Source organism: Zonotrichia leucophrys, chromosome 7, assembly GCF_028769735.1.
Source record: "Zonotrichia leucophrys gambelii isolate GWCS_2022_RI chromosome 7, RI_Zleu_2.0, whole genome shotgun sequence".
Classification (NCBI taxonomy): Eukaryota; Metazoa; Chordata; class Aves; order Passeriformes; family Passerellidae; genus Zonotrichia; species Zonotrichia leucophrys.
In genome coordinates, this window is record NC_088177.1 from 36033588 (window position 1) to 36046646 (window position 13059).

Below are 13059 nucleotides of genomic sequence, written 5' to 3' on the forward strand. Positions count from 1 at the left end.
ATGTTTTAATTAGCTACAAGTTAAAAAAAAGCTTCAGAAGTCTATATCAAAGCTTTAGCTACGGATACAGATTCACATATAATCAGGGGAAGCAGATGCTCTTTAACTCCTTTTCAGGTGGTTCCCAAGAGTTTGAGGGCACACACTACGGATGCATTCAGTAATCTCAGAGGCACTGACATGCAAATCTGGAGTGGGCAGGGCTGTCAAATCATGTGCTTCTCCACAACCCCAAAGACCTTTTACTTAGTCCCATGGAAATGTTGTGACCTGAGGTTTTACACTGCCAATTTCCTAACAGATACCAACCTCACACAGAAAGTAGAATATACCATGAGACAGTCATGGTAAGTGGTCTCTTACCATGGGGTGAGGTGCTCTCTCTGGGTGTGTGTCTCTTTTCATGGCTACTGGGAGAGCCAGATCATGTGTTCAAACTGGTCACCTAAATTTTCATAGAACAGATGAATCCCACCTTAGTCCCATCTGATTTCTGTCACAGCTGTACTGCTCTGGAGCAACACTGAAAAAATTGCCCCAAATGAACCTACCTGCCATTGCTCCAGATGCTGTTCCAAGCCATGCCTCTTCTCAGCAGCCTGAGTGTTCCTCTGGATTTACAGAGCCCTCCTTCTTCCTTTGAGGGACACTCAGCTGGGCATTCTTCACTGTCCCTGGTGGTTTTTACTGGGACTGGACTGATCTCATGGTGGTCAGGTCCAGTCCCTTGCCCTTGCAAACAGCCCTGCTGCACCCACCTCTCCTGAGGTTTTCCTCTCCAACATGCACTCACACACATAAACAAACAACTTTACCAGTTCCAGCAAAAATTAAACTGAGGAAAAATTAAAATTAGACTGAGTTGCTTGGTGCCACCAAGGTAAATGTATCAGAACACAACTTGTACTTCAGCTGAGCACAATTTTGTTTGGCACAACTAACAGAACATACCCATTTCTTCTGTGCTTTTCAATTTAGTTATTCTATCAGGAAGCACCATCAGAAGAACAAAAGCAATTTCTTTTTTTCTGGATTGGATGTATAATAATAATTAAAACCACCTAAAAATTGCATATGTTTCCCTTTACAGGCAAAGCTAAGTACAATAAAAAACAGGGACATAGTAATATTCATTGTTTTATTGTATCCTTTTATGATACTGACTAGAACGCCAGATTTAATAATATTGGATGCAGGTATAAAAATAATCCAATCCTTAAAAATTATATTTTGCTACTACAGTACTGTATAATTAGTGGAGGCTGAAAATATGATACAACTTTAAATAATACTGGTTTGGAAAACATCCTTAGAACCCCAGAGACTTGGAAGCAAACATTCAGAGACAGAGGGAAGGCAGTGGAGCAATGTCAAGAACATAAAGCAGGTTTACATTCAGGTTGTAAAGAAGCACAAACAAATGCTGAAAATTTATCTTTTGGAAGAGAGTTCACAAAAGGTGAGCTTTACTATTGCAATTCTAAAAGCTGCTTAAATAAATCATTATGATTTTACACACCAAGTTTCACCTTTGACTCGGAGAAAGTCCTGTAGAATTTAATGGGTTTAAAGCAAATGACTGAGTTCAACAGGATTTCCTTTAAAAATGAAGGCAGTAAATATTTATCCTGTTGAGCTTCTTTTTTTTTTTTTCTTTAAAGTAAATCCACCCTAGCAGATTTTATTGAAGACTTTTAATGTCCAGCAAATTCTATAGCCATATTCAAGAGAAGTGATCAGTGTTCACTGTATTCCACAGGACTTTTCCATACAGGATTTTGCTGATCTGGGGGCTGCCTGCTGCAGCCATTAACCCAAGTAGGGACTCCCATCTCTTCTAGCATTTCATTGAAATAGAGACTGAGCAATTTAGCATTTCAATACCACTTTGGAGGAACATCAGGTACCCTTGCTAGGTGTTTCCTTAACAAGGATATTATGCAACACAGACTAGACACAGAAAAGGTGTCATCCCACACTTGATCTCACAGTACTAAAGTCACACTTCTGCAAATTAATTAAGCATATTCTTCTTTTTTTTTTTTAATTTTGGTACTTCTTACTCCTTTGTGAATTTCTCTCCTGCTTTTCAATTTCAGCAGCTCAAGGGAATGAAGAATTAAATGCAAATTGAAAAGGTCCCAGACTCTTATAAGCATAGGACATACCCCTTCTGAAACTAGGAGATCTTGCTTAATTTCTAAAGGTTCAGGCAAGAGTGATCTGCAGAGCAGCTGATATGTGTGACAGCAGGAAGCATCTCTACATCCCTAGATATTACAGGATAGGAAAGAGGCTGGCTGACCAGTGAAACAACTACACAAAATTCACATTCATTCTTTCCCAGGAAACTGTTTCCAGTCTTGAAGCTGTTTTGTTCATTCTCACATAACACAGGTTCTGCTACAGTAAATAATTATGCTTTAAAAAAAAGAACAGATAAAACATGGAGAGGCAGGAACAGTATCACAGAAACAGGCAGACAGAGCCATGGGAAATCATGTACTACATGCAGGTGACCCTGGTGGTGGAGTAATTCAGGCCTAAAAAAAATTCCTTTACATTCCATGGGAGAGTTACCCCAGTCACTGTGGGGATGCTGGATTACATCCTTTGTGTGTAAAGAGGAAAAAACATTAGTCAGCATAGGAAGAGCATTTAACTAAAATGCATCCGCTCTTGTTAATTTAAGGAAGAAAGCTAAAGATTACTATTAGGGAATGAAAATTCCAGCTGGGTTTGGAATGGATATGGCCATTGACCAGCATCAGAGACAAGTCCTGGGAAAGCCACTTAACATATCTGCAGCAATGTCCAAACCCACTCTGTGCTCACTCAGGTGCCAGCAAACAACCTGTACAAGTACTGACACAAACAATTTCACAATGATAAATACCTCTCTCTAACTGCAATTTATTGCTATTTTTAAATAGCAATAAAGAGTGTGGAGGCAGATAACTTTCATAAAGCAGTTCATGAGCAGTAACTCAGTACATGACTGTGCCAGTAGGTCTTACAGGAAATGCCACAAGAGCAATGAGATTCATTGCTGCTATAAAACCTAACCCTTCCAGTGTGGGGTAAAACCTGGCCCACTTTATCCACTTATGGCCCAATTCAGTGCTGTGAGGTTTCAACAGTGTGAAAAAACTAAGCCTGATTTTCCCAGTGCAGCTGGAAGGACAGGGCAAGCAGCAGGACACAGGAAGACTGTATGTTCAAGATGCCTACTGAAAGATTCCTCAAATCTGTGTTTTGCTGATAAGTTCACTGGGACTGCCTCTCCTATGCTGACTGTCAGGGGTATTTTTGGGGGTAAGGCATTTTGTCTGTATAACTGGCAGAGCACCATAGCAGCAAACACATGCCTCTCACAGTTTTTCCTGTCAAGCAACAGAATTAGCATTTTTTTCCCCCAAATTTAATTAAAAACACACCCACACAACCGCCCATGGGTCATTGCTGACTCCTCCCCTCACTTTCCACAGCAGCCAGGAGCAATAACAGATTTATGAGCAGTCTTAGTGTAGCTTTTCTTCCTTTCCCCACATCTGGCTGAACCACTTGCATTCTCCATACCAAAGACATGCCACTTCCCTCCTATTCTCTCACACAGTGGAGAATGATTCCCCTTGGCAAAAACATCCAGTGTGCTCAAAATTTTAAGTTTGGGGTAGCTAGAAGTAATCTAAAAGAGAGACGAGAAATAAGCTGCATGATGAGAAATATCCTACAGGGAGTTAGGTTGTGAACAGAGAAGCATCTGATTTTGAAAGTGGGCTTGAGGGCACATAGAGACCCTTCTTATACCCAAGAGGAGTGACAAGCCCCACTCCACTGCCAAAGGGAGCTGTGTTCATGGCAGACACAGAGAGGGTCCTGGTGGCAGCTTTACACACAGACAACCTGCACTGAAACACTGCCCCCATCCCTGCTGTGGCTGGGTGAGTCCCTACTGCTGGGTGAGGCAGTGAACACTGCAGTGAAACAACCACCACAAACCGGGACACAGCACAAACTGTGTGTAGCACAGTGCTCTGCACCCACCCCTCGTGTCCCAGGGGAGCTGGGAGTGGGTGGTGCCCGGCTGGAGACAGGAGCACTGCAGCACAGGCTGCAGCAGGGCTGGTGCATCACCCCAGGCTGCGTCTGCCACCTTCCCAAAAGCTTCCTGCAACACTCAGGGAAAGCACCTGCACTTATCTGGGTGCGGACTCCTCCTGCCTGAACCCCTCTCTTGCCTGCTGGGCAGGGCCTCCTAAAACACCCAGAGAAGGTGTGGCAAGCCAAGAGAGACCCTTTTCCCCCTCCTTCTGTGGGCTATGCCTTGGCTCTGAGACTCCTTCCTTATCCAAGCTACACAGAAGGTCAGGCTGCAATGGATAAACTCTCACAAGAAATGCCCCAATGTTTACCTCTATTGGCAGAGAGAAAATTTCAGTGCAATAACACTCTTTCAGAAAATTCCAAGCTTTGCAGTCCTCACTCAGAAAATCCTGCTGGATTTACTGAGACTCTTTCTCTCCAGATACAATTCAGCAAGAATTAGAAGACCATTAAGATAATAAAATTATTACTTGCAAACTTTTGTGTGCTTTCTTTAGAAATTCACTCAATTCCACTCAAATCCCTTGCAATTTGCCATGTGCTGGGAGATACGGACCAGAAGTTTTGTTCATATACTCTTATTGCAGAAGGACTGATCTGCAATTGTGAGTTGGTGTGCCATACTTTGCCCTTGTACCTGACACGCAGAAGTTCATCTCCTAGTCTTTGAACTAACCAAGCAGTTAAACATTTTTGCCTATAAGCATAGGCGTAAATTCTTCCCCATCTAAGGAAATGCTGGCACATGGGAAAAGCATGGGGTTCTCAGCATTGCTGAGACATCTTATCACAAGCTACTTTGCTAAAAAGGGACAAAGTCCAGTGCTTGTCTATAGGCTTTGGATTTAGATTTTACATGAATTGCATCTTCTTTTCTTTTGTAACAAAAACACAGCTCTGCTCCATACCAGGCGAAAGGCAGTCCTTTCTGTCCTGGATGAAAACTCTGATCAGCATGGCAATGAACAGCTAATTCTTGTGCTTTACCTGTTGTAATATTTTGGACACTGTAAGTAGAGCTTTCCTTAAATACAGTTCCGTAGGTAGCTGTACTTCCCATGAGCATCCATTCCTTTCCCCCTACAGCTGAGATCAGCTGTGCACTACCAGCTGCAAGGTTGATTATGGATCAGACAGGTGTGAAGCTGCATGCATTGTCACCAAAAGTTCATGCAAGTGCAAAGGGTACTGCCCTAGGTGTCCATAAAGCTCTGCTTCTCTGCAAGCTCACACTGCTGCTTCTACATAGAAGACAAGAGCTGAGGCATAAAAGAGACAGTGTGTTTGTGTGCTATGGCTGGTGCACTGAACTGTGCCTTCTCAGGCACATCTGGGGCACCTTTCCTGTCTTGAAGTTTTGAGAAAACAGAAACAACTGTGAGCAGGGACCAGAAACCTCTAAGCCAACACAGCTTATAATTGCCTGTTGCTGTCTCACTTCCCTCTGGATACCAGTTACTGACCTTTGGTAGGGAACACAACAGCCTTTGAAGTGCTGGGAAAGGATCTGGGAACTCACACCATCTGTAGGATGCAAGTACCCCCTTCCTGATAGAGAGCTCCTCATCACCCTGGGTTTGCCTCCAGTGAGCAGCCACACAACACATGAGCATCTGAATTAGGGTTAGACACTTTGGGGGATGCACCCCATGATCCTCAGTGCTTCAGTCAGCTGAGCTACCTAATGAACTTAGCTGTGGGCACTGTGTCTTTTAAAGCATGGTGGGGAGAAGGGAATATCAGCTTATGTGCACACTACAGATGTGGTCAGTTAGTGGCAATGGAACTGTGCTATTTCTTATCCTTGTATAAGCTGCCACCTTGAATTAAAAGCACGTTCACATTCAAGAGGAGAAACTGCATCTGGACCTTGTATCTAAACAGGCTTTGGATGACTCAGATTAACAGTGCAGTAAAGATAAGTGGTAAATATACTTTATGATATTCTATTATATTTCCCGCATGTGAGCCGGGGCAGTCCCCAGCACAAATTCAGGCTCTTGGAGAATAGAAACTAACCCTGAGGACTTGGGGCGTTGGTTGGTGAGAAGCTCAACATGACCCAGCAATGTGCTCTCACAGCCCAGAAAGCCAACTGTGTCCTGGGCAGCACCAGATTCTCTCCCTCCACTCTGCTCCCCTGAGACCCCACCTGCAGTGCTGTGTTCAGTGCTCCCATCAGAACAAATGAGGCCAGAGGAGGCCACAAAAGTGGTCAGAGGCTGGAGCACCTCTCCTGTGAAGACAGTCTGAGAAAGTTGGGGCAGTTCAGCCTGGAGAAGAGTAGGCTCCAGGGAGACCTTAGTGCACCTTCCAGTAACTAAAGGAGGCCTACAAGAAAGCTGGAGAGGGACTTTTCACAAAGGCATGTAGGGATAGGACAAGGAAAATTATTTTAAAGCAAAGAAAGTAGATTTAGATTAGTTAAAAGAAAGAAATTCTTCACTATGAGAATGGTGAGGGACTGAAACAGGTTGCCCAGAGAAGTTACCCAATCCCTGCAAGTGTTGAAAGTTAGGTTGGATGGGGCTTTGAGAAACCTGGTCTAGTGGAAGGTGTCCCTGCTTATGGCAGAGGAGCTGGAAAAAAGTGATCTGTAAGATCCCTTCCAACCCCTTCCAGGTTCTGTGATTAGTAAGATCTCTTTCCACAACTCACTTTAGGTCAGAATACAGTCCATAATTTTCAGCCTGATCTTTGGTGAGAAATTCAATAACTTAAATTCTTCAGCTTCTGCTAATATGAACGAATACACCTGGGTGAGGAAACTTGCCTGGTCTGAATCACTCGAAACTAGGATGGAAGAAAGAAAAACACTTCAACACAAGTGATCTTTGCTATGCCAGGATTGCAAGCATCATGTTTTTCTCTTCCTTAAATGCAACTGACTGCAGTAAGCCCTCTTTTCCAATGCACTGAAAGTCTCCACAGTGCCTACAAATTCAAGGTGGACTCTGGAGGTTGGAAAACATATCCCACCTTCAGTGCCCAGAATTCAGGTTCCTCTGCCCAGCCAAGGCTACAGCATTATTACTCCTTCACAGATTCCTCATAAAAAACATTCTGAATTCACAGCTCATCTTCTTCTTCCCTGTGAGTAATTATTTAATATTGTATTGCTGTGTCTACAGGCATTTAAATCCTTGCAGGGAAACAGAGCCCCAGAGGATCCCACATGGAAGCACCCCGATGGAGAGTAGGGGCATCACTTCTGAACAATATTGGTTGACAAAACAACAACATTCCCTATATACAGAAAATTTCAAAGCAGCACAGAGGAACAACTGTGCCTTTTTTCTGTTAAAATTGCAGTGGTGTGACTAACCTTCCCCCACTCCTTGGACACAATCAACCCACAAATTCAGCCAATACTGCCAGACACCTGGCTTTGGCAAGGACCCAGAAATCTGGAGAACTTTTACCTGTATGAAGGTGAACACAAGTCAGCTTCCCTATCATACACGAAACCAACAGCGAGGCAGTGATCTAAAAGGGAGTGGACAAACTTGCCTGACCAAAAGCAATTGCACAGTGAATCTTTGCATGAAGGCTGGCTAGGAAGACAATCACAGTCAACAGTGAACGAGATCTGTAAACAAGACACTCCCTAGTGGTATTCAATGCAGAGTGCTAAGCACAGTTCATCCATGCTTGCCCATGTAGCGCCAAGAGTGAAGAATGAATAAGGAGTACACGTGTTAGCTTCCCACTGGGTCTTTTAGTGATGTGCTTCTTGAGCCATTCCCTCCTCTTCCTCCTCCTCCTCTCTGATGCTCAGCAACTGTGACCGTCCCTCAGGGCAGCAATGCTCAGCATGAAGTTCAAAGTCCTTCCTATTAAATGGGAAGAGTAAGATTGATGTGGCCTCAACTACCCAGGAGACAGATTGTACCTGGGAATTAAGGGCCACACAACTGTGTCAATCTTCCACTCCCTCCCCACTCTTTGCTAAAAGTAGTCTCTTCTTCTGGTTTCATCACTAATGAAGGACGGATTGTATTGTCCAGGGTAGATGCACGAATGTCGAGATCCAGGCAAACCAGTGTAGGGAGGAAAAAGTCCATTTCTTTCCAGTTCAGGATTTCTCAGTCCAGTTGGCTGTATTAGCAAAAAAAAAAAAAAAATTAAATAAAAAGGGTCTTATTCTCACACTCAAATCCTTCTTCAGGCACAGCATTACCACATTTCTTTGCTGTTGGATCAGTAGCTAGCGGGAACAATGGGATCTCTAATGATCTCTATAATCTAGAACCATTTTTGTTGTATTGCCTGAAGGGATTATTATGATGAAATCTAATTTCAACATCTGGCCAATGAACAGATTTGAAACTTACCTGACTCTGCCAAGTGTGGTCTAAGTACACAGTTAATTTTTAATTTTAAAAAAAAGTCTACTGCTGAGCTCAGGTATTGAAACAACTCTCATTTAAAGGATATCATCCCAGAGCCATCCTTAAAGGAGACAATTACAGAAAATCAAAGGTAGTCTCCTGCTCTGAGTATTACCTGGGCACTTCTCTCCCCATTTACCATAGGTACCTCGTCTCCCAACACAGATCCTTGAATTATATGTCAAATACAAAACTATCTGATTTTCCTTTCTCTCCCCTTCTTGTAACCAAGTAAGATTCCTGGGGACACTTGGTGGAGGAACACTGATGCCTAAGATCAAGTCTGTACAATCCTTTCACCCAGTGAATAACATGAAGCCTCTTGGTTTAATCTGTTACAGAGCAGATCTCCGCAAAACCCTCATCACCTACTGTGCTAAAAAGTTTCCATTTCTTGTTCCCAGCATAATGAAAGTCTTTATTTAGGCTAAAAAATTAGGAAAAGCATTTTCATTTCAAATATCTCATTCTTAGTGGAAGCATGAAGGAGAATTGTTCAACTCCATGCTGTGCAACCCAATAAATCTGCTCACTGAAAAGCTTAAAATATAAGCCAGGAAAATAGTAAAGCTCTCTGCTCTGGAAAGCAAGGAGACCAGAATGTGTGATTTGGGTGAAATCCTGTGACTTTCACTCTCATGAGCAACCCACATACACCTTAAGGACATGTTGCTGAAAATGAGTGACAGATGATACAGCAGCACCACAGCTCTGGATACAGCCATTAGCAGATGGTACCAACCATGCCATAACAACTTGAGCTTGTGTCTTTCTGTGCCCTACACAGCCTATTACTCCTTACTTCCTCCGAGCTGAAGGGATGCTCCTCATGTACCCTGGAGAGGGAAGGAATGGAGGAAAAGAGGGGTCCTTAGTGACCAGCATCTTCCTATTCTGGGGCAAAGCTCCCCAGACAGAGGTTTCAACCTTCTCCTTCATCAGTGAGGGTGGACAGGAGAAAACTGCCAACAGGGAACGCTAGCAGTTTATCCCAAACCTCTAACTGTCCTTCTCTACTCCAGGATTGGGGTTTTTGGGCATTTTTAACAAACTATTCCTAGACATTTCCTCAGCATTCTTCCTAATGACATCTCTTTGTGATATTCATCACAGGTAATACCTAGAGCCCATAGGACTCCTAAAATGCCTTGCTATGGAAGACATTTACTTTGCCCTTTTATCTTGCAGGAAAGGGATCTGCACTTCCAAAAAGAAAGGAAAGGAATATCTCTTTCCTGTACGAGGCACAAAGGGTTAAAAGTGAATCTATGGATAGATACCGAATAATACACATCTGTCATCTGCAACAGGTTCTTGGTGCTTCCATTCTCCTGCATCTCGATGGTCTCTCTGCCCCACTCCTGTGCCCGGGGATTCTTCGGATATTCAGCATAAGGTGACATCTGGAAATCCCCACTCTTGAAAATCAGTTTACTTATGTCATTTTTATTCTTCCTGTTTATAAAAGAATGAGGGAAAGTGAAAACTTACAACTTATCCTGCTGTCTTGTATACACTTCTGGCATGATCTCAGGAGAGATCATTACTTGATGTAATGAATCTTGACTGGGAACAAAGATCACCTCAGAAGGACTACAGTCCAGCCATCTGCTCTGAAGCCAAGTCAGATATGAAATCAGGTCATGCAGCTCAGGGCATTATCAGGTGGGATTTGAAATCTCCAAAGTTACATGGCAACCTCCCTGAGCAACCTGTTCCACTGCCTTACTGCTCCCTTGGTGAAAGAATATTTCCCTACATTCAGTTTGAACCCCTCCTGTTCCAGCTATGCCCCTTGTCTCTTGAAAACATGTGTGTTCATCTAAGTCAATGGAAAAATCATGGAAATGGAGGAAGAAAAACATATGGAAGTCCCCATGCTATTAACTACAGCACTTGTTAATTCCTAATTAACTTAGGAATGTTAATTCCTAAGAAGGAAGACCTGCAAGGAGCTGGCCTGAGGGACACCAAATGTCCCTCCAGGACTATAATGGTTAATGTGTGGACTTTGGTGACACTTCCAGGTCAAAGCAGAGTATCCTCCAGGAAGTTACATAAGCTACCCAAGGCCAAGGCTCATGAGATCAGTCCACCCTTGTGGAGATCTGCACTCTGGGCCACCTCATCTTCTGGCTGGGGTTTGCTGGCATCCCCCTGGCTGAAAATATGGGGTAACATGGGCACAACCAAACCACTGCCACATCGATATTACTGACAAATCCAGTTGCCAACTTTATCAGAGAGCTTTGAAATCCTAGATTTGGGGACTGGAACAGTGGGGAGAGGGTGTTACTGCAAGGCATCCCTTTTCAGATAACATGAATCAGGAAATAGAGATTACTAGGCAAACACATCATGTCCAAAGCCACCTTCTGGTATGGGAATGAGGTGTGTATGTGTGTGAGTGTGTGTGTGCGAGAGAGAGACACAGAGTGAGAGCACATGCAGGACTTGTCCATAAAGGTGAATGAAAATAGCCTTAAATACACTCAAACACCACTTGAGCAACAGCAAGTAACCTCTCCTGTTGCCTAAACTGCTCCTTTCTACTTAGCTTGCACTTTTGAGGTCTGCTTCCTGGCTTCAGAGCCTTACAGCTCTGCATTGGGAAGGACTCCCCTGCCTCTCCATCTTTGGAGGACATGATTTCCAGGTGTACCTTTAAGAGACACCCAGTCCCTTGTTTAGCCTGGCTGCTGGAGAAAAAATAAACTTAAAAATTCTCCAAATGAAAGCAGTGTGTGATACTTCAGTATCTCAGATTACCCCACTTGCTTAGCCTATGTTTTCACCTATGTTTTGGTCCTTAGCTGTGCTATGTTTCAGTCCTTAAGGGCTCACACAGGGAGCTCTGGGTGTGGCGCAATCCATGGGATTGAGGCGGGCTGGCAGCGGTACCTACCGGCAGCAGGTGACAATCAGTGCAATGCCCATGATCAGCAGCAGTCCCCCTCCTGCGGCTGCAATCACCACTGTGATGAGCTGATAGGCTGCAGACAGGAGAGACAGAGGCTGAGAAACAGCAGTGTGGTTTAAACCCCAGTGTAACATATCCACAGTCCCCATGCAAAGGGATTAAGTGCTTATTTACCACCTTCCCCCCTTCCCGTAAGCAATATAGCTCTAAGAAATAGAAACAAGTTCTTGATTCCCTAAGGAATAGATTGCCTTCACTGATAGATCAGAGTAACTCCAATGGATTCACCTTCAAATATCTTGCTTCAAGAATGCCCACTATATGTGCTATCCTAACAGACCATACAGGGAAAGGAGATCTCCTTTCCTTAGATGACATTGTCAGCTTTGTAAAATCCACAAAATGACTCTTAACAGAAAATGAAGGAACAAAAAGCACTGAAAAAAGTAGTGTGTACCTACTGCATTTTAGACAAAGTCACTTGCAATTATTTGTTTCAAATCTCCTATTTCTGACACTGCAGAAAATGAAAGGAATGCAATTTGGTACTCACGGTTTCCACAGTTGAATCCACCCAAGCCAAAGGGGCAGCTGGGAACAGAGAACAACAGGGAGTTTCAGCAGCTCAGTTGTGCCAACAGGTCACCAGAGCAAGGATGGTGGGGTGGGAGGAGGGCAGAACAGTCACCATACCTCACACAGGTCTCGTTTTCCAGCTTATATCCATCCTCACAGGCTGAAAGCAGAGAGAAGGGCCGTGAGCACCGCGCAGTGGAGCCGGCAGGGATTTCCCAGCGCAGCCTCACCCGCCCGCCCCGGCTGCCCCGCCGTGCGCTGGATGGGCGGCTCGATGTCCTCTGCCTTGGGCAAAACATCGGGCACTTGAGGTGAATAGGGTAAATAATACCTCCTGCTGACTTCAATGGAACCATTGCAGGGCTCCCAAGCAGAGCCAGTTTGGAGCCTGGCACAGGGAGGGCTGCTGGCATTCCCAGCAGTGCTTCTTGCCCAAATGAAAACTCACTGCACACTTGTGCTGCTTCACACAGAATAGCAATGTAAAAAATGTGCAAGTGCCTCCAGTTTTCATTTTGAAAGTCCACTTAAACTATGCTACTTTAGCATTGGCACGTGTTATTAATTACATTTAAATGTTAGTACTGCAACAAGACATTATGCAAACACAGTCAGGGTAACCCGAAGTGGGATGCTAATGTTATTTTTCTCAAGTCACCTTTTTTTCTGATTTTTCAAATTTGCAGCTAAATCAAATTTTGAGATATCATATTTGACTATATCATTATATAGTTATATTTATATATTTACTATATCATTATTATCATACTATATCATATTTTACAATATCATTATTTTATCAATTTCAAATAGAAATTGAATTTATTAGGTCTAGATAATCTAGAAAACTGCTATGTGCAAAATGTTGGTGAAAAACTGGAAACATCACTTCACAATAAAATAATGTCCATGCTTATGGACAGCTATCCTGAGGAAATTATCTGAGGAAATTATATCACCCTTCTGATGAACAGCAAAGGGAATGATACATAGGACACACAACTATAAGGTTCAAACTACTGATAAGATCACTGCTTTTCTCAGCAATAGTCCCACCAGAGCTGA

At 43.5% G+C, this 13059-nt stretch overlaps 1 protein-coding gene across 6 annotated transcripts in view; it reads right to left on the reverse strand.

The window, feature by feature from the left end:
- Positions 1 to 1124: 1124 nt before the first annotated feature.
- Positions 1125 to 13059, reverse strand: part of HEG1 (heart development protein with EGF like domains 1) — a 51573-nt gene continuing 39638 nt past the window's right edge. For 5 of the 6 annotated variants that reach the window (XM_064717678.1, XM_064717682.1, XM_064717679.1 and 2 more), the window contains 5 exons: positions 12112 to 12154; positions 11972 to 12009; positions 11404 to 11491; positions 9779 to 9953; positions 1125 to 8205 (listed from right to left, as the gene is read on the reverse strand). In XM_064717678.1, coding sequence (XP_064573748.1) covers positions 8056 to 8205; positions 9779 to 9953; positions 11404 to 11491; positions 11972 to 12009; positions 12112 to 12154 — 494 coding nt within the window. In that variant the 3' untranslated portion in view covers positions 1125 to 8055. The remainder of the gene's footprint in view (positions 8206 to 9778; positions 9954 to 11403; positions 11492 to 11971; positions 12010 to 12111; positions 12155 to 13059) is intronic. The other variant, XM_064717681.1, reaches the window with a different exon arrangement.